Consider the following 17,822-nt stretch of genomic DNA (forward strand, 5'->3'; position numbering starts at 1 on the left):
CCGTGTTGAGACTACCATGACTTTTTGCGGAAGCTGAGTCAGCACAGCACCTCTTGCAGCATATTAGCAACTTTCTTCCTTGTACTTAGAGAACTTACTTAACGATTGCGGACCAAGCATCATGTGGCTGGATGACTTGGATAGTCGGGTACTCTTGATCAAGTTGAGATTTAGGTACTCTGAAGAACCAAAACCGCCTACAAGTATAATTGCCTAGAAAGGGTTATTGAAAATTCCAAGAAGAGGTGAGGTAGGATATCTTAATAACTTTGATTATTTTCGCCTTTGGATGGTTTTCCGAAAGTCTCTTCGTTATGTCATCCTGCACCTGTTTGTTGACCTTGACCATAATATCTGCAATTATAGGGTCGAATATGAGTTTTATGTCATTACTTTTAATGTGTTAGCTTTGTTGATTTTTGCTGACAGGATACGGCCTTACGACTTCAAAGTCCAAACTTTGTTTACGAGGCCTCTCTTCACGTCATCTTTAAGCTTTGCCCTTAAGAAAATAAATGTATACTTGTCACCGGCAAGACAGCGGAAGAATGGTTCGAGGGAAGAATCGAATTTCTTGAAGGCAGCCGCGAAAGCCTTAGCATTCTTGGGATCGTGAAACCGAGCTTCCCCCACCAGCTCTTTGACAACTTCCTCAAATCTACTGTTGAGATTTAATGAGCCTGCCATGCAGCCTCGGTACTGTTCAGCCCAATGTTCATGCCAGCCGAGAATAAAACTTACCGGTACCAGGTACGAGCTCTCTCAACTCTAACCTGGGATTCAATTTAACTATCTCATATGATATGAGATCCACTGTACCACCACCAGCATCGCAAATGACGAATGCGTCGCCGATCTAGAAGAGATGTTAGTCGGGGACCTGTAAGACGAATGTAATCATACAGATAGCGCCTTGTCTTTGAATTCGGTCAGCGCGTATAATGCTGCTGCTTCTGGCACCTTGACGAGAGTCACTGGATAAATACCAGCCTTCCTAGCTGCCTGTGTGAAAAATCTCAGTCAGCCTATCAACGCATGTACACGGAAGATATCGACCCGCAAAGATAAGTCTTTCGCCCTGTCTGACCAAACAGCGGGCACGGAAAGGACAAATGTCTTTTGACAATCTTAATGTAATCCTCAGGCCAACTAGCCATGATTCTTTCCGTAGCGTGTTCGTACATGGCTCTAAAATCAACGGCCACTTCAACGGCTGGCTTGCATAGCTTATGATCGTAGAGGTTTCCGGTTGTTTTCGAATAAGCCCTTTGTGTTGGGTTAGAGATTTCAAAGAGAGCAGTACGTCAGAAGCCCTACCTGGCTAAATATCTACACCAAAAACCTCAGGGTTCTCATTTAGAAGGAATGCAAATGCAATGCCACTATACGTCGTTCCAAAGTCCAGTGCGATAATCATCTTCTCTTCCGATGCATAAATGTTTTGATCGCTAGGTAGGGTAGCAATTCCACTGGTAGACTTATCTTGCTTCATTTGGTTGTCTATGGCGACAGATTTCGCAAAAAGAACTGCGGTACTAAGGTGTTGATATGAAAATGCACAGTGTACTGCTGTTAGGAACGGAAAAGATTTCATACTATGATGAAACCTCTATTTATGGATAACATGTCTAAGATAAAATCCTTGCTCGTGTGTTGGTGTATTCTGCAGCCTTTTTAAGTTGATTCAGCCACGAATGTAATAGAATCTTCTAAATTTCGAAATCTCACGGATCGTTTGATCATGAAATTTCTGCTCCGCAACTCACTCCACGCACGTGCGCTGGCTTAACTGGTGCAGCTTCCAGCCCAATCTATAATTGTTAAGAAATTCGATGGCACACCTGGAAGATGGGACTCACCTTCTTCGCGCTCTGAGAATGACATGAAAGAATAGAAATGTGGCACAATATACTGTCCGACTTTTACGCTGTGTTCTTAGCATGCAAATAATTCTACGCAACTCAGATTCAGTTCGTATTTGGAGGATCATATCTTTGGTACGAACTACACATCGCAGTCACGGAACCACGCCATCCAGCCCAAGAAGCTCAACACAAACTCGATGATGGATAATATTGAATGTCAACTTTCCTTTGACAACCCAAATTTGTCAGAAGAGAAATAGAGGAATCCACAGAATATGACGGGGTCAGGAGGCGGCCATGTTATCTTCGTCGATTGTGTAATGGACTTTTTGTAAGTATACAATTCAACCACTGTCCCAGTCCAGAATTAATTGTTCTAGCCGAGGAAAACAGCAGAGGATACTGTTACCTTTCAAAACACCCACGACCTTACACAGCTTGCCACTGGGAACAATCTCTTGAAACAGCAAGTCAATAGTCTGTTCCAAGAAAAAGAGCAGGCAAGAAGTCAGAACCAAGCTTTCTCGTAGCAGCTTGAAAATTTCACTCGCGAAAACAATGAACTCAATATCAGGTGTGAGAAGCTACAGCATGATATTAGCATCTGCTCCTACCAGAGAAAATCTTGCGAAGCGGCTGCTGAGAAGGCTCTCGAAGATCTGGACATTACGAACAACTTACTTCAAGCACAAAATGACGAACTTCGCAAACTTGAGCATAAATACAACACAGTGGTCATGGATCGGGAATCTCAAGGTCAAAACTATCAAAATCTGTCGGAGAGCTTTAAACACAAAAGAAACAGAATCTCACCGTGAGTGACGAGCTCATAACATCCAACAATCAGAACCGTTTGGCGTCCAATTGCATAGAGTTGCGACAGAAGCTTGAAACGCTCGAGGAAGAGATTGGATATCACAAACAATAAGCCATGAGATTTCGAGCAATCATCCAAAAATTAAATACACGGATGGAGATCAACGAAGTTGTTATTGCCGAAGAATTTGGCTGGCTACGGGAAGAGATTCATCTCATCATTCATAGTTCCTATAGAATGAGACGAGTCCATCCAGTTCGCCAAAATCCGACCTTACAGAATGCCGAAACCTATCTTTACAATCTTTTTGGTTTCGGTCTTGATCAATTTCAACTAGAGAATGCAGTGAGAGCTTTCGTGTTCGGCCACTCGGATAAATCTCTGCTGTTTAGAGGCTTCTTTGGACTTGAAGATATGGATGAGAACTAGGGTATGGAGCTTGGGCTAAGAAATTTCGAGTCAATGCTCAATCAGAACCACCCAGGTATTTTGCGCTCACGATCACCTTCGATTTGCATAGATATATGTTGAGTACTGACACCTCTAGGTCAACACGCCGAAATCGCCGAATGGAGAACCGCAACAATGAAATCTGCAAAAATCTTGCACCCCGTCCACCCAAGTCATCTACCAGGCCCTTGCATCCACGTCGCCAGAGAATTGATGTGGCTATTGGACCCCTTACTAAAACATTCCCAGAATGAGACAGATCAGCTCGCGAGTCGCTGGCAGGCACTTTGTATGAGAGCCCTCAAGCTTACCATCAAGCTGAGGAGTTATCAAGACGTGTACCGTTGCGAGGTTCCTCTACCAAGAGACATGCTTAAAGGTGACGAGATAGAGATGGAATCCGAAATTTATAAGGAGGATTGCAAGAAGTATGCTGAGTCAAATGGCTGGACTATTGCGTACGCTCTTTCGTGTGCGTTAGTCAGATACTCAGCCGAGGAGCCAGAGAGAAAAGTGGTCCTATTGCAGCCATGGGGGTAGTGACATATGCTCATCCAGGCGAGGATGAATGAAGCCTTCGCTGTAATTTGGAATCTGCTGAACTGGCCTTAGATGATCCTGGTCAGAAATAATGGTTGGCGCATGGAAAAGGATAGGCATTCATATAACACTATGCGGTACAGTCCACTCACATATCGAGGTCATCGAGCTCAAAAAACCACTTTGTGAATTCAGAGATTCTCTTCCGCGCACTATATCACCACATATTATTTATTCACTATCCTTTGTGACATGTATTTGGTGAAGGAGATATATTGGCGCGTAATATAATGAATGGCAGCATACTTTGCTTCTCACGATGCCTGATTTCCCTTCACAAAAATCATGTTAATTCGTATGCCTGGTGTTACGCTCATCTCCTGAACGTGGAAAAAGAAACGTGCTATTTTGATTGTGACATCAAGTAGAAGCTCGCGGCATTAACCTCAGCTTATCTGAATGTTCTTTCCAGGCCGCAAAATTTCACTCGTGCTGCTGTATCATATATATTGATTGCTGAGAAACGCATCCTCACACCGCACACAATCTTTGGTTCGGCATGTTGCCAGAGTGGTTAATGGGTAAGACTTGAATGAACAATTCGGTTATCTTATGGTTTCGGCCTCGTAGGTTCAAATCCTGCACATGTCGTAACGTTTTGCCATTTCTTTTGGTTCCAAGACTCGAAAAGAATGATTTGAAAGAAACGCTTTTAATAAGTTCGTGGCTGGTAGCTGGACAGTGTTTCTGAGTGGATAGTACGGTGTGCGCAGCCCCGCAGATAATAGCGGACTGGTGGAGTGCTTAACGCCGTGATATCAGAATTTTTAACGCCGAAATAGGTACTGAGTGTTGGCACCACATTCATTTTGATGCGGGCGTTAAAGCATTCGAAATGGTGTCCCATCTCCACGTCATGGCTGGTGTTTTGTTTTGACGCACATTTTTCTCTGATTTAGCATGTTCAGATGGCTCAGATGGCTCAGATCGTTGCATTTCATGCTTTCGATGAAGGTGGATAGAACTGGATTAGGACCAGCACGCAGGAGGTACTGGGCATTGTACGTTCGTGTGTTTTTTTCTTCTTTTTTTTCTTGGGCAGAACTGTCGTTTCACGTCAGGAATCTGTCGACTTGTGTCGGGGGGTGGTTGATGGCTGCAGGAAGTCCGGAGTAATGCATCACACGTCCATCGTCTCGTGCCGACTTCGTAGATTTGTGAGAGGAGATAGGAGAACGATGAGGATGCCACCACATGTTGAATAAGGATAGCATTAAACTCAGAATACTATTCGTTCTCCTGGAAAACTCCCAAACTTTTGAGGTCTTCGGGAGTTGCATTGAAATGTAACAACGCGACGAGCTAGTTCTAAACAATGCCTGACATTGCTGTTGGATCCATGTCTCTATCGCGATATTCCAAGGTTCAATGGAGGTCCGCCTGGTGAGACGACAGAAAGCACACTGTTTATGATGAATGTCTACCAGATAATGAGGTAAATTCGTGCCTTCAATCAATATCGAGTAGACTTTAGTTGAGATGTACATCTTGACCGGAAACGACAACAAGATTAGAGAAAGAAAAGAAAAGGAAAGAAAAGGAAAAATAGACAATCATGTACAGCAATGGAAATTGTCTGATTTTGAGTGTATGTAGCTTTTAATTGAGTAAATATAAATATAATTCGAATTTTCATTAATAAGTTGTCGTCGTTATGTATGCAATTATTCAATATTTGCAGTGGGTGGTGAGGTGATGAATTATCAGACAATTACGAGTATACAGTAGGCATTACTGATAGTGCTGAGGAATTCGGATCTCGCGAACTTTAATTTCCAAACAAAACAACCTTAACCACTTATTAACCAACAAACCTACAAACCATCAAACCATCAACCTCTCAACCGCTCAATCCCTCAACGTCGCACTTTGCCTCGACAATAACACGTATCCCCTTTCAAAACACCTTCATCATGGCCGATACCGAAATGGATGTCGATGCGCCTTCATCACCACAAGAGCAACGAAATGACACCAAGAATGCCTCCATGACAACCCATTCGAATGCGACAGCTGTACGATCTATCGAAGGCTGGATCATCATCGTCACCAATGTACATGAAGAAGCTAGTGAGGAGGACTTGAATGACAAATTCGCAGACTTTGGAGAGATCAAGAATCTTCATTTGAACCTTGATAGAAGAACTGGATACGTCAAGGTGAGCTCATACAATTACGTCTTTTGCATGGAAGCTCTCCGATCAATTTAGCACTATCGTCTGGGGGATTTATAAGACAATCTCGGACAGCTAACACAAAATGCCTACAACTAGGGTTATGCATTGATCGAATACCCAACATTGGACGAGGCAAGGGCCGCTATTGATGGTGCGCATAATACCAAGCTGCTGGAACAGACTGTCGAGGTGGACTTTGCATTCGTTAGACCGCCACCAGGAGGAAAGGGTAGAGGAGGTCGGGCACCTGCCAAAGGTAGAGCAAGAAGCCGATCACGTAGTCCCAGTGGTAGAGATGGGGGCGATTGAATGGGTGCAGGTGACGATATTGTGCCACATGAATGATAGATACATGAATGATTTCTAATCATTAAAGTACATTCTTGAGGAGCGGTGGAAGAAATCTGGGGAAAATTACAAGGGATGTGGAGGAAAATTAGAAAGGCTACTTAGGTACTATGTACTCCTCCATTAAAAGCCGATATGTCTTCATGGGAAAGACATATCGGCGTATACTCAAATCACTACGAGTGTAAGTTCATCTAATCGCCTTGGGATTCGGGGCAGAATATGTTACTAATCTATATTTAGTATTGAGATACCAAAAAGAATTACCATTGAATTTTCTCTTTAATTTATTTCACTCTAACGAGTCTGAGCCCCACGAGAATTTGATCGTTACATCTCCGAAGTTTTCATCCAACTGTTGGACATCGCCGAGACGTAACACTTGTCTACTCCAAAGTGTTCTTGTATAAAAAGAGTTGTCTTTGCAGAAAGTTAGAGGACCCTACTCACATTTCTCCAAGAACCTAGTGGACCCTACATTCAGAAAAGAAACGACTCTATTCCGATTTGAAGAACCTTGTACCGTGGGCTGACATAGAATGATGTGAGCGAGCTTTCCCCCTGGCACCACATTATTTCGACACTTACCAACGATTTTGCTTCTCCCACAGACAAGGCTTTATCCGGGAATTCCACCATACCCTTGAAAACCTCACCTTCTAGAGATCATTGAATCCTCGAGGGTCATCTAACAACACTCTCCGACAGCATCCAATAACACTTGGACCACTACTATATAAGTATCCTGTAACACCAGACCTTTGAATCCTCATACCACTTCATTTCGTACCCTTTACATATTCACACCGCTACACACAAAGAAGATCGTCAAGACATCTTCACATTTATATATCTAATACTTTCGGTTGCACCATTTTATACTACTGTCTCTTAATTCAAACAACTCATTATCCCTCCCTCACCTTGGTGAATCAACATCGCAATGGCTCGTACATTTTTAGATACTCTCCCAAGAGAGATTCGCGATCAAATATACGGATATGTTCTATCATCCCACTCCAGAAGTGTATATCTATCCGAAAGCGTGGTCAATGACCCTGATTACCCTCAAGAAGAATATTCAGCAGCTGGCAAACCTCCATATACTATCCGCTCCAAATCCCACGGCGAAACCATACGCCTTTCCTTTTTACGAACCTGTCGCCAAATTTACCACGAAGCTAAAGTTGTCTTCTGGGAGCAGAACTCACTCATTCTTGATGGCATCCTTCCTCGAACATACATCGATCACCCCATACTAGGCAGACTGCCAGGTTCGATAGCCTCACTGGCTACCTCGGTCGAACTCAAGATAGATATATTAGGTCGTTCAACTTTCCGTAGGAAGTCTGAATTATCTCATGACAGTCCTTCGCTTGTTCCATTCGAATATCAATTGAAGGATCTAGCACGGTGGCCAAACCTAAAGAGAATAAAGCTACATATGAGTCTCGGCGAAGACCCTTGGGGTAATTACGATGGGTATGGGCATAGTGGTTTTGCAAGACTACTCTACTGGAGACTTAGAGGTGGATCAAATGATCATTGGCATAACTTGGTCCGATCAAACATCAAAGCATTGGAAGAAGCGGGCGGAAAGGATGGTTACCTGTCTCACGTCAAGAAGGAATTGGATATCAACACAGGCTGTGCACTTCCTAATGGCAATGGCTTCCCTCAAAGGATGCTAAAGGTGTCTACTGGATCTCCTGGAGAAGTTCTACAAGAATTAAGTGAGGCATGGTTTGGTACTCTATCAGTTGATGGCAGACTGTCTTATCTCGAGGGTGAAGAAAAAGAAGATATGTTTGTTCAACAACCAGCACCCCGCCTACCTATGCTCGATCACTTCTTCTTCTTTAAATACGACATCGATCGTTGGGTTGATGGTCAATCAGGTGTAAGGTTATGGGGCAAAGCAAAACAAATTTGGCCAGCAGGAGATGAGGGTAAACAGGCAAGAAGAGGAGCTTGGGAGGATTCAGGGAGAATGGGTTGTTCTTTTGATGTTATGCGCGAGATTCACTGGCCTTGGAAGCAAATGTCACCGCCTGACTTTATTCCGTAAACTTTGGGTTTGAGCCTCTTTCTCAATTGTTACATGTATTACGAGTTTTATTATCTCTGTATCACTTATTATAAAGTATATCCTCAGCTAGGCGTTGTGGAATTTTGCTTTTGAAACCTTCACAAATACATAATTTATACATATATCTACCTCTTCAATGCAATACCTTCATGTGTCGTCGACTTCGAACATTATCTTTTGTCTCTCTCTCTCTCTCTATTTTTTCTATGGTTGAAATCTAGCCACGGTGTCGTTGGCGGTTACTTCTACAACTAGTGACCCCCATACACCAATACAAACACCCAAACACACAATCCACGCACATACATAGTAGCTACAGTCAGCGCTATTGAATGCGGGGTAAGTAAATTGGGACAAGTGATACAATGGTGCCTGTCGGAAAGACTGGGCTCACTTGCCACTTTGAGGTCAAAGACCAATGAGTGAGAAGAGCCAAGAAGAAATTCGGTGGTGGTGGAAACAAAGCTGCAGAATGCCGGACCCGAGTCAACCTCGTGAGAGATTGTGGGGCGTAGGTAATGAGATGATAGGAGGATAGTCTATCGGATGCTTGTCTTGAGTATAATTTGAGTGTTTTTTTTGACAGGGACTGAGTGATAGGTTGGGGATGTGTTAGGGGAAAGGATAGGGGTAGGCACTTTTGCAGTTGCATATGCGGATGCGGACTAGGTATTTGATGATAAGGCTCAGAGTGAAAGCGAGAGATCCGAGAGTAAAAGCGTGGGATATCATGAGATGAGATCTAGACAGGAAGCGGCGTCGGCCAGATGATGAGTTGGGATTTCATTCGCTTGTCGGGTGGTATTTTCATATGTCCTTACTTTCGAATGCGAATCTGGGGGTGGCAAAATGTTATTCTTGGGAATTGGTGTCACTTGTTATGCTGTGCATGTGTTTTTATGGTTACTTCACGCCAATATCTCAAATTGGATTGGTAATTCAAATTCTGAAGGCGTTTTAAGAACTTGAGCTGAATCACCTGCCACGATCAATCACTCGGGGGGAGCGCAACCATTCACGTGCACCTTAGTCCTCGCTTGAAAACCCGTGCTTTATTTAATCCATCACCCGGCACCCCCAACAAAACTTCCCCGGCGAACACCCCCAACATCCCACGCGCAAAATTCTTCAACGGAACATTTATACACTGCTCCCATAATACTTTGCGATCGGAATTGAATTTTTTTGAGAATCGTGCCGATCGTACGAATTGCGAATTGGTGATTTGTTCATCGGCCCGGAACATAGTTTTTCAAAGGGGCTTATCGGACCCGAGTTGCGGGCTCGGCGGGCGGTGCTACGAGTGTAGGATCTTCAGCTGGGTTGAATGGAAAGGCTTGGTAGGATGGATTTGGATTTGGATTTGGTGGAGCACAGTATACTCTGGATACTTACCCCTTGGGATTCCGAGGTGGAAGAAGCTCATTGGGAGATGGAAATGGAAGAGTAGTATCTCCACCCACACCAGTTCGTCCAGTACTCTTAGTATCGTACCCTCCATGCATGCGGAGAGTATATTTATGTTCCCGCTTCATCTTCCATCCTAGTTTTTCCAACGCCTATCTATCTCGCCCTATGATGTGGGTATTGGGAAGGGGAGTAGCGTGAACTCGGTGTAACTAGGTTGAAGGGACTTGCTGTGTACCGGTGTACCGAAAAGATAGGCTGTGTATTATAGGCAGGAGATGGTAAGGAAGGATGATATGCTGTCAGAAAGAGTCTATCGTTATACTGCATTTGATGGTAATGGTTCTGGAACGCGGGGGTCATAATTTTGAAGACGGTGAGATAGGGTATTGATGATAGATGGGCTAGATTGGGTGGTGCGGTCTCGCTGTTGCTTTCTTATGGTCGACCTGTTGAGATAGAAGGTCTTGATAGGAATCGGAACTATCCGAAGCTCGGGGCGCGGCGGTGATCTTGTTGATTGCCATGGCTGTCGGGCTTTGATCGAGAACATTCGCTATCTAGACTCTAATTGAGCCTCACGGAACAATGTCTACGGTTGATTCCCGAAATCAGCATTTCTTATGTCAGCGTAGTTCATCACCTCTTTGAGTCTATGAGCCGAGACGGTTGTGTGGAGCTTCTTTTTCAAGCCCCGCAGAGTTAGTGGATAGATGTAGTTGTAAGGTGGATACAACTGTGCATGCTGAATCGGAGGACTCTTTTGAACGATCATCGATGATTCGGCGATGATGATGACTCAGAGATAAAAGATCCAAGAGGCAAGATGTCATCGAGCTACCACCACCATCGAACCTTACAGCCACGATCGAAGTCTGTCAAAAATGCGCTTGTCGCCTTTGCATAATCGCAATTCGATACATTGAAGATGGCCTCATATTACATCTTCAACTCCCCTTGAAACACATCTAGATCGTGATGCACTCTATTCTCAAGACCAGATCGTTGATCCTTTGCATGAATACATCTCCGCAGTCAATCTTGATTATTATTTTGCGCATCAATAACGAAACCGGCACATCTTGTCTCAACCATTGCCGCAGGAGCTATAGTATGATGACTCACAATCTTAGAAAAGACACTTGCACCTGCAATTCTCACACCTTTTACCCCATGGACACGTAATTCGTTATATACAACCCTAGGAGCATTTCATCGGTTTCAGAACCCATGCGATATGTTGATCAATATTGGAACGTATTTCGTATTCTGTGACGTATGAGTTTATCCATTTCTTCATGGTTTTCATTCTCGACATCGAGATCTTGAGACTCGCATGAAATGGTTACGGGACGGAGGACAGGAAATCCGGAAGAAAGCATGGGTTTGCCGAAGGCAGGGGCGAGATGGATGGCGCGTCGGGCGAGGATCATCATATTGCTTGGATTAGAAAAGATATCGAGATTGACGGCGGGAAAGGAATTGGGGGAGGTTAAGGGATCAAGAGGAGATGTTTATGTGGGAGTAGGTTCGATATTTGGGGATGATGAATCTTTGATGTGTGGTCTGGTGGCATCTTCATTGAGAGATTGAGATCGGATGAAAGTAAGTGTTTGAGATGGAAAACTCATGATACCGGTTCCGAAGAGAAGATATTTGCCTAAATTCTAATTCAAGAATGAATTTTAATGGAGATACGGCGACTTGGATGATGGATTACGAAGTTGGGATTTCCCATCCGGTAGCTCGTGGATGACTCTGATATTGGGTTCAAGAAAATGTTGATGAGGACCAATGCCGCTGGAAATGTTAATTTCTCAGATCAGAATCTGTTACTTTTTGGAGCTGCAATTCCTAACTTACCTCAACATCAAGACTTGTGGCGAACCTAGCGCACTAGAGCAAATATTTGCTTCTTTCTTTACCTTGGCCTCAAACATCTTCGTAGATGTTGGATCAAAGCTACCAAACATAACTTTACTCGCACGAGGAAGTCTAAAAGTCAATTCGATGTATAGAGTGTTGGTACATATCGTGAAATGATTTTCTCGCCCAAGAGCAATTTCTTTCAAAAGAAAAGAATGGAAAGTGGAATTTCGTTTTCGTTTTTGTTTTCGTTTTCAGTCTTCACTGATTTAATTGTATAGCATAGTTCATCCATCAACCGATGCATCTTCTATTAGTATCGATAATTCGAGGGAATCCAATTTATTAACTGCATCTGTAAACTTATCATGATACAGTTAGTAAGATCATTCCCGAGACGAAATAAGAATACATTTCTCACACTCTCAAATATCTCCATTTTTATTCCTCATACTTGAAAGATTTCATACCCATTGTCCTTGTGTTCTCCTTTCTCGCTTTTTCGCCTCCTTAATGTCTTCTCTACAACTTTCTCCGTTTTTTTTTTTGGAAATAAGGCCCCATATCTTTTCATCCCCATCCTGCATATCCTATCTCTTTCCTTTCTTCGTAAGCTCCTCTCCTTCCGCAAGTAAATACTTTGTTGGTAGCTCTACTCCCTCCATCTAGTAATTCAGCTTGGAAACTAGAGATTCTAATCATTACATACAATGTTTTAATGGAGAACAGAACTAGGATTTAGCACCTGAAGCTGAGGAGTGGGAATAGATGTTTGAGGAGAGAGTGGGACATATAAGAGATAGATATCATTTGCGGGACCACATTTGAAGAGGAGGATTTTATGGGTGGTAGAGGTGCTGAGATGGGGAGCGAGAACACACTTGGAGGTTCTGCCTGGGGAGGGGTTAAAGAATGCAGTTTGAAGGGGAGTAAGAGATGAGAGATGAGGAGTGAAGAAGATACCTTTAATTATTTATAGCCGTATTCTTTCTCATGTGCATATTCGGGGTATTTTTCGGGATATTTGGGGGAGAATGACCAGGGCCTTTTGAGGGAGATTTATTTGAGATTATCATGAGAGGGAATCTGTTAGGATATTGAAGTGTATGATTGAGGGTATGAGATGGTATAGAAGGTCATTAGGATATAAGGAATTTTAATTGAGGGTGTTAGATAACAGCTAGCTGGTTGCCAAGATGTTATTCTAAGTTGTCTTTGGGGAAATACAGTCGGTAAATATTGAGTCTATTGATTTGTGGTATTATCGTTGTTGGTTCTGTGAATTTGATTTAACTTGTATGGCTTATTGATATCAGAACGGATATACGTGTGCGTATAAGGTGATATTATAGTAGTTAGATGTGGTAGTGGTGAGAAAATTGAGAGAAGGTATTGTGTTTTCCAGACCAGGAGCAAATGTCTTTTTTAGCCTTCAGATATAAATCTACAATCAGTATTGTTTTTTGGATGATGGAAAAGAGATGTTTATATAGACAACAAATGCTAGCCAGAGATGAATACCATTATGTTTTTCGAGAAGAAAGATGCCCAAAAATTTGAGGCCCGAAAAGTGATTAGGAGGTCAAAGGTTGTATCCACGATTTCAGCCATCACATAATTGCAATAGATACACTAAAACAACACGATAGCTACAACGACGAAAGGGTAACTTGGCCGAGTGGTTATGGCGCCAGTTTCAGGCTGACCTGATTCAACTATCTTACTGGTTCGAAAGAGCGAGGGTTCGAATCCCTCAGTTATCACATTTCCGCAATCGTTTTGTCGTTTTCATTTTGGACGTTAGATAGACCTCAGACAACACAGCTTTTGAGGTTTACATTTTGCCGCATATAAAAAAGTACGCGGTGCGCCTGTGCGCTTATCGTTTTGGGTCCAAGCTCCGATTAGCGTGGCTAGCATATATGGTGGGGTCGAGCTTGCCCCTCTTCAGCCCCTCCTTCCTTCTTTCCCCCTTCGTTTCTTCCACCTCTACACACAAACGAGACTTTTGATTTTACCAAAGGTGATTTGATCTTTTGGATTCAAACAACTCTGATCTTGTTACAAACAACCAGGAGTGAATTAACTGACCACCTTTTCAAGAATAGCTCTTCGAATCTATCTTCGATTGACGACGGAAAGAAAGTAATGCTGTCGACACTAGGCTTTTTCCAATGCTTCAATTATCTACTTCTTCCCGAGGACGGCTATTGTTGAGACGAGACAGCTCGAGGGGTCGAAGAAGCACGGGAGTTAGCAACGCATGCCCCAGGTACAGCTAGCATATATGCATATGACGACGTCGGCATGTCCGACAAAGATATTACGTCCGTGAGGTTGGGAATCAAAGGAGACAGCCGTGAAGAAATTCGCAAGCTCTTCGATCAAGCAATACAAGTCAGTGCTCACTTTAGGTCTAGAAAACAAAATGACGAAGATGGAATTTCTTCGCTGAAAGCGAAATGAAAGACTTTAGGGCTAGTTTGGATGCGCAAATCCGGTCAGATTCTGTCGAACTATCCGCTCTTTTTGATAATGGATTTCTGATTTCTATTTGAATGGAAAATGACTTGAAATGATAGATTTTCCATAATATTTTATAAATCAATGAAATATTTTACAAGTCTTTTAAATTTTTAAATTCAATCTGCATTTCAATTCATATTTTTTATTAATTTGTATAAGAGAATATAAAACACAAATTAAAAACGATAATTAGAAAAAGCGGTCATCATTTTCGATTAATCGAAAAATCCACGAATTTGCAGACTCTTATAGGCTTTTTTATAGCTTAATACTTTAATGAATATATTCTAAAGCTTTAAACCCTTTAAATTAAAATCTGAATTTTAATTTCAACTAAATAAAGTGTAATTTTTATATTCGTTTTAATTAAAATAGGGTTATCTTTATATTTGCTTGTTTAATTATTTAAATAATAACAAATTAAAAATTTGAATTTTTTTATATAAAGAAATATATATATATTTCACTTTCTTTTAATTCTATGGATTTTATATTAAAATCGATATATCAATAGAAAAACAAAATATAAGAATTTGTTGTTTTGAAAACAAAAGAGTATTACCGCGGAATCCACTATGATAGAAAAAAGCGGATTATTCAGCGGATTCTGACCGGAATTGACATCCAAACTAGCCCTGATCCGAATGGGTTATAAGGCCGATGCAGCTTGCATAGCAGCCATCCCGAAAGTACACAAACTTGTAAGTCGCTTTACACACACAAGATCAAACAATAAAAATTCTCAAAGCTAAACTAACTTTGATTTAGTTTCAATGAACTTGCTAAGCGCCATGACGGGTATGATGTTAGTACGTATCGAGCCAGAAGAGTAATCGACAGCTTCGACGTTGACGACGATGAGAGAGCAACATTGCACACCAGCCTTGATGAAGTGCAACAGGAGTAGAAATCTGTCTTTCGACAAGCGACGCGAAGATATGTCGAATTGTTCAAGAAAAGCAAGATTGAAGAATACAAGGATTCCATAACCACTCTTGAAAAGAGGCTCATGTGGGAAGAAAGGATAATCATGGCAAGAAACTCCAGCATATTCAAAAAGACGAATTGACTAGGCAGACAATGTGATGAACCTGACACCATCCGGAGAACGGTTGATCGACAGGGTGAGATACCTCGAAGTGGATGAAGATCCAACCCAAGAAATAGATGATACGGAATGAGAGATTGAAAGTGATCCAAGAGAGATACTTGAAGCCTAGAAGGGCCTGTCCGATAACACAATCATTCAGTATGAGGAGTCGGAAAACGAAGGGGAGAGACCCCAATTCAAGGATCGGATCTCCTAGTTATCCATTTTCATCAAAGGCTGGAGAAGGTACGACATACCTCCCGAGCGAGAAATTACCGACGAGTCAGATTGCTACCGAAGCCACAGTAGTTGAGACAGTCACGAACAATCCTGCATCGAGCCACCGGTGTCATCTATGTCTGCTAGACGACACCGATCCTGTGGAAAAGAAGGAGAGATCCTGGCGTCTCCGTGAGCTTGATATCCACTTGAGCACAGACTATCATAGCCGCCTGAGTGTTTTGAAGAGAACTGTTGCGAATGAATTGAAGCTACAGGGGAGTGGGAAGTTGAGTTGCCCAATTTGTGAAATGACAAACGAAGGCGACGACGAAGAAACTGAACCGCCGCAGTTCGCTACGGCGTTCAAAATGGTTGAACATTTGACGAAAGTACACAACTATGAATGAGATGAGGTGATGGCTCGTGGTTGATGGGGTTTTGTGTTTGGAGTTTGGGGTTATTGGAGGGGGGGTTAGTGCTTGACTTGTGGTTATGGTGTTGTTTTGAGGCATGAGGTATAGAAAATGTATTATTATATTGATTATATAGTATTAAAGTGTTGAAGATTTTATTGCATTAATAAAGTAAACGCTTCGTTAAGTACGGAATCTGTCACCGCAGGGTCTGATTCGTATATATATAACTTATTAGTATAAATATTCTCGGAGTCTTAGATACATATATGAATGAATTAGGAGCAGAGCTCAATGTAGTGGTAATAATCACTTGTTGAGATTCAAGGTCATAGAGGGAAGGGGTGAAGGAAGATATACGAAGTATACCAAAACTATCGAATGGATATTGATTATAATTTGCGATGCGAGCGGTCTGATTTATAATACAGGGTGATTGTTGAAAGTTGAAAGTTGAACGGAGGAATGTGTAATGAATGTGAAGAATATATACTACATGTGTATTTGGAGATAAAATAATGGAGGAAAATATTATATAGTTATAGAATCAATCATTTGTATCCTGTTTGCATGCAAGAGTCTTGTAATCGTTGCGAGGGGAGAGAGTACGCCGAGAATTGACAAACTGCTTTGATTCGAATATATATTGAGTTACGTCTCTCCAGGTATGAACAAGTAATAATGTCACATGACGTGCCTCGGTGGCACAATTGGTTAGCGCGTGGGCCTTTTAAGCCCAAGGTTGAGGGTTCGAGCCCCTCCCGAGGCGGGATTCCTTTTACATTTTGTTGTGATTGATGTTTTTATCTTTATGCGGCTATGGGGGATTTTTTTGGTATGGTGTTGATTGATCATTCATGATGTAGAATGTGGATGGAAAGTTGTAGTAGATAGTTGAGAGAATTTTTTGACACCGGTCGATTTTAACGCCGTGCATCCACACTGGGAGAGAATTATCGACCACCGGGCAGGACTTTGTGGTTCAGACTTTCACGCTGGTTTCAGCATCATAATTTCAATAACAGAGTTTTAAACTTCTGCGTCTTTTTGTCAAGCAGTGCTCACACTTAACATATCACTATATTTATTCAGCCATCGACCGAGGAAGTAGTTGACAGACGCTAGAATCTTTACTCTCCCATGACTTTGCTCATGACCTAAACGTAACGTCTGTCTACTCACGACTCAATAATATGATTCTTAATCTAAAGAATCTTCACAGAAACTTTCTTATGATTCACTTGTTGAATGGTCGATCCACTTAGACCCGCAGAGATACGATACTCCATACCCGCCATATACCGGTACTCCGTACGTTTACTTGTGCAAGGCGAGACGACCTGGAGTAGAGGGGAAAGGATGTACGATAAACGCGGAGGGAAGATACTGGTAAATGTATGTGACCCTTCTCTTTGTTGCATGAACTCTCTTGACATCTATCACTAGCAAGTACACACTAATGATACTGCCGTGTCTCGACTCTCGAGCGTGTATAGTTATGGTCCTTCGGCTCATCACCCTGTAATACAACGCATTGACAACCTGCTGCGTACATCTATCTTATCGAGATACGAGCTTTGCTCTGCTACCACGATTGATAATAAACTAAGAGTCGGTATCTGAATAGTTGATACTATACCGAGGACTGTGGCTGAAGACAAACTATAATAAGATATGTTCAGGTCGACTTGAGGTTTATATATAATCCTTCGAAGTTCTCTGGAAATGAAGATTAGAGAGAGTTGTAATTGTTGACAAGATATACCTCGCTTGATAATTGAAGGACGATGGACACTGATAGAAGTATAGTGACAGTCCTTTACGAATAGAATATTCATCCAATTATCCTGATACTGCAGCGTCAGTGTCGATATATAGATTTGTGAGAAGAGCAATTAATCCATTAGTTTTTATATACTTATGGCTAGAGAATAGGTGGCTAGATCCACCAA

The 17,822-nt window shown here is 42.1% G+C and overlaps 9 protein-coding genes across 9 annotated transcripts; 7 read left to right on the forward strand and 2 right to left on the reverse strand.

The window, feature by feature from the left end:
- Positions 1-223: 223 nt before the first annotated feature.
- On the reverse strand, positions 224-1,492 carry EAF01_002894 (uncharacterized protein; the record flags this gene model as incomplete). Its single annotated transcript, XM_038911148.1, has 6 exons — positions 224-392; positions 443-692; positions 742-856; positions 904-1,002; positions 1,125-1,266; positions 1,389-1,492. The coding sequence occupies 6 exons, from the start codon at positions 1,490-1,492 to the stop codon at positions 224-226; spliced, it is 879 nt and encodes a 292-aa protein (XP_038774070.1).
- A 1,652-nt stretch (positions 1,493-3,144) lies between these two features.
- On the forward strand, positions 3,145-3,672 carry EAF01_002895 (uncharacterized protein; the record flags this gene model as incomplete). Its single annotated transcript, XM_038911149.1, has 2 exons — positions 3,145-3,166; positions 3,230-3,672. 2 exons carry the CDS (start codon positions 3,145-3,147, stop codon positions 3,670-3,672), a joined length of 465 nt encoding a protein of 154 aa, XP_038774071.1.
- A 1,973-nt stretch (positions 3,673-5,645) lies between these two features.
- EAF01_002896 (uncharacterized protein) lies at positions 5,646-6,218 on the forward strand (the record flags this gene model as incomplete). Its single annotated transcript, XM_038911150.1, has 2 exons — positions 5,646-5,891; positions 6,006-6,218. 2 exons carry the CDS (start codon positions 5,646-5,648, stop codon positions 6,216-6,218), a joined length of 459 nt encoding a protein of 152 aa, XP_038774072.1.
- Positions 6,219-6,392: 174 nt separating this feature from the next.
- On the forward strand, positions 6,393-6,667 carry EAF01_002897 (uncharacterized protein; the record flags this gene model as incomplete). The annotated part of the gene is made up of 2 exons (XM_038911151.1): positions 6,393-6,441; positions 6,501-6,667. The coding sequence occupies 2 exons, from the start codon at positions 6,393-6,395 to the stop codon at positions 6,665-6,667; spliced, it is 216 nt and encodes a 71-aa protein (XP_038774073.1).
- Positions 6,668-7,200: 533 nt separating this feature from the next.
- Positions 7,201-8,325, forward strand: EAF01_002898 (uncharacterized protein; the record flags this gene model as incomplete). The annotated part of the gene is made up of 1 exon (XM_038911152.1): positions 7,201-8,325. The coding sequence occupies one exon, from the start codon at positions 7,201-7,203 to the stop codon at positions 8,323-8,325; it is 1,125 nt and encodes a 374-aa protein (XP_038774074.1).
- Positions 8,326-9,608: 1,283 nt separating this feature from the next.
- EAF01_002899 (uncharacterized protein) lies at positions 9,609-9,851 on the reverse strand (the record flags this gene model as incomplete). Its single annotated transcript, XM_038911153.1, is given in 2 exon segments — positions 9,609-9,729; positions 9,742-9,851. 2 exon segments carry the CDS (start codon positions 9,849-9,851, stop codon positions 9,609-9,611), a joined length of 231 nt encoding a protein of 76 aa, XP_038774075.1.
- A 1,243-nt stretch (positions 9,852-11,094) lies between these two features.
- EAF01_002900 (uncharacterized protein) lies at positions 11,095-11,346 on the forward strand (the record flags this gene model as incomplete). The annotated part of the gene is made up of 1 exon (XM_038911154.1): positions 11,095-11,346. One exon carries the CDS (start codon positions 11,095-11,097, stop codon positions 11,344-11,346), a length of 252 nt encoding a protein of 83 aa, XP_038774076.1.
- A 1,798-nt stretch (positions 11,347-13,144) lies between these two features.
- Positions 13,145-13,427, forward strand: EAF01_002901 (uncharacterized protein; the record flags this gene model as incomplete). The annotated part of the gene is made up of 2 exons (XM_038911155.1): positions 13,145-13,189; positions 13,269-13,427. 2 exons carry the CDS (start codon positions 13,145-13,147, stop codon positions 13,425-13,427), a joined length of 204 nt encoding a protein of 67 aa, XP_038774077.1.
- A 1,969-nt stretch (positions 13,428-15,396) lies between these two features.
- Positions 15,397-15,864, forward strand: EAF01_002902 (uncharacterized protein; the record flags this gene model as incomplete). The annotated part of the gene is made up of 1 exon (XM_038911156.1): positions 15,397-15,864. The coding sequence occupies one exon, from the start codon at positions 15,397-15,399 to the stop codon at positions 15,862-15,864; it is 468 nt and encodes a 155-aa protein (XP_038774078.1).
- Between the last annotated feature and the right edge of the window lie 1,958 nt (positions 15,865-17,822).

This window comes from Botrytis porri (genome assembly GCF_014898465.1).
Source record: "Botrytis porri strain MUCL 3234 chromosome Unknown BPOR_003, whole genome shotgun sequence".
NCBI classification, from domain to species: Eukaryota; Fungi; Ascomycota; class Leotiomycetes; order Helotiales; family Sclerotiniaceae; genus Botrytis; species Botrytis porri.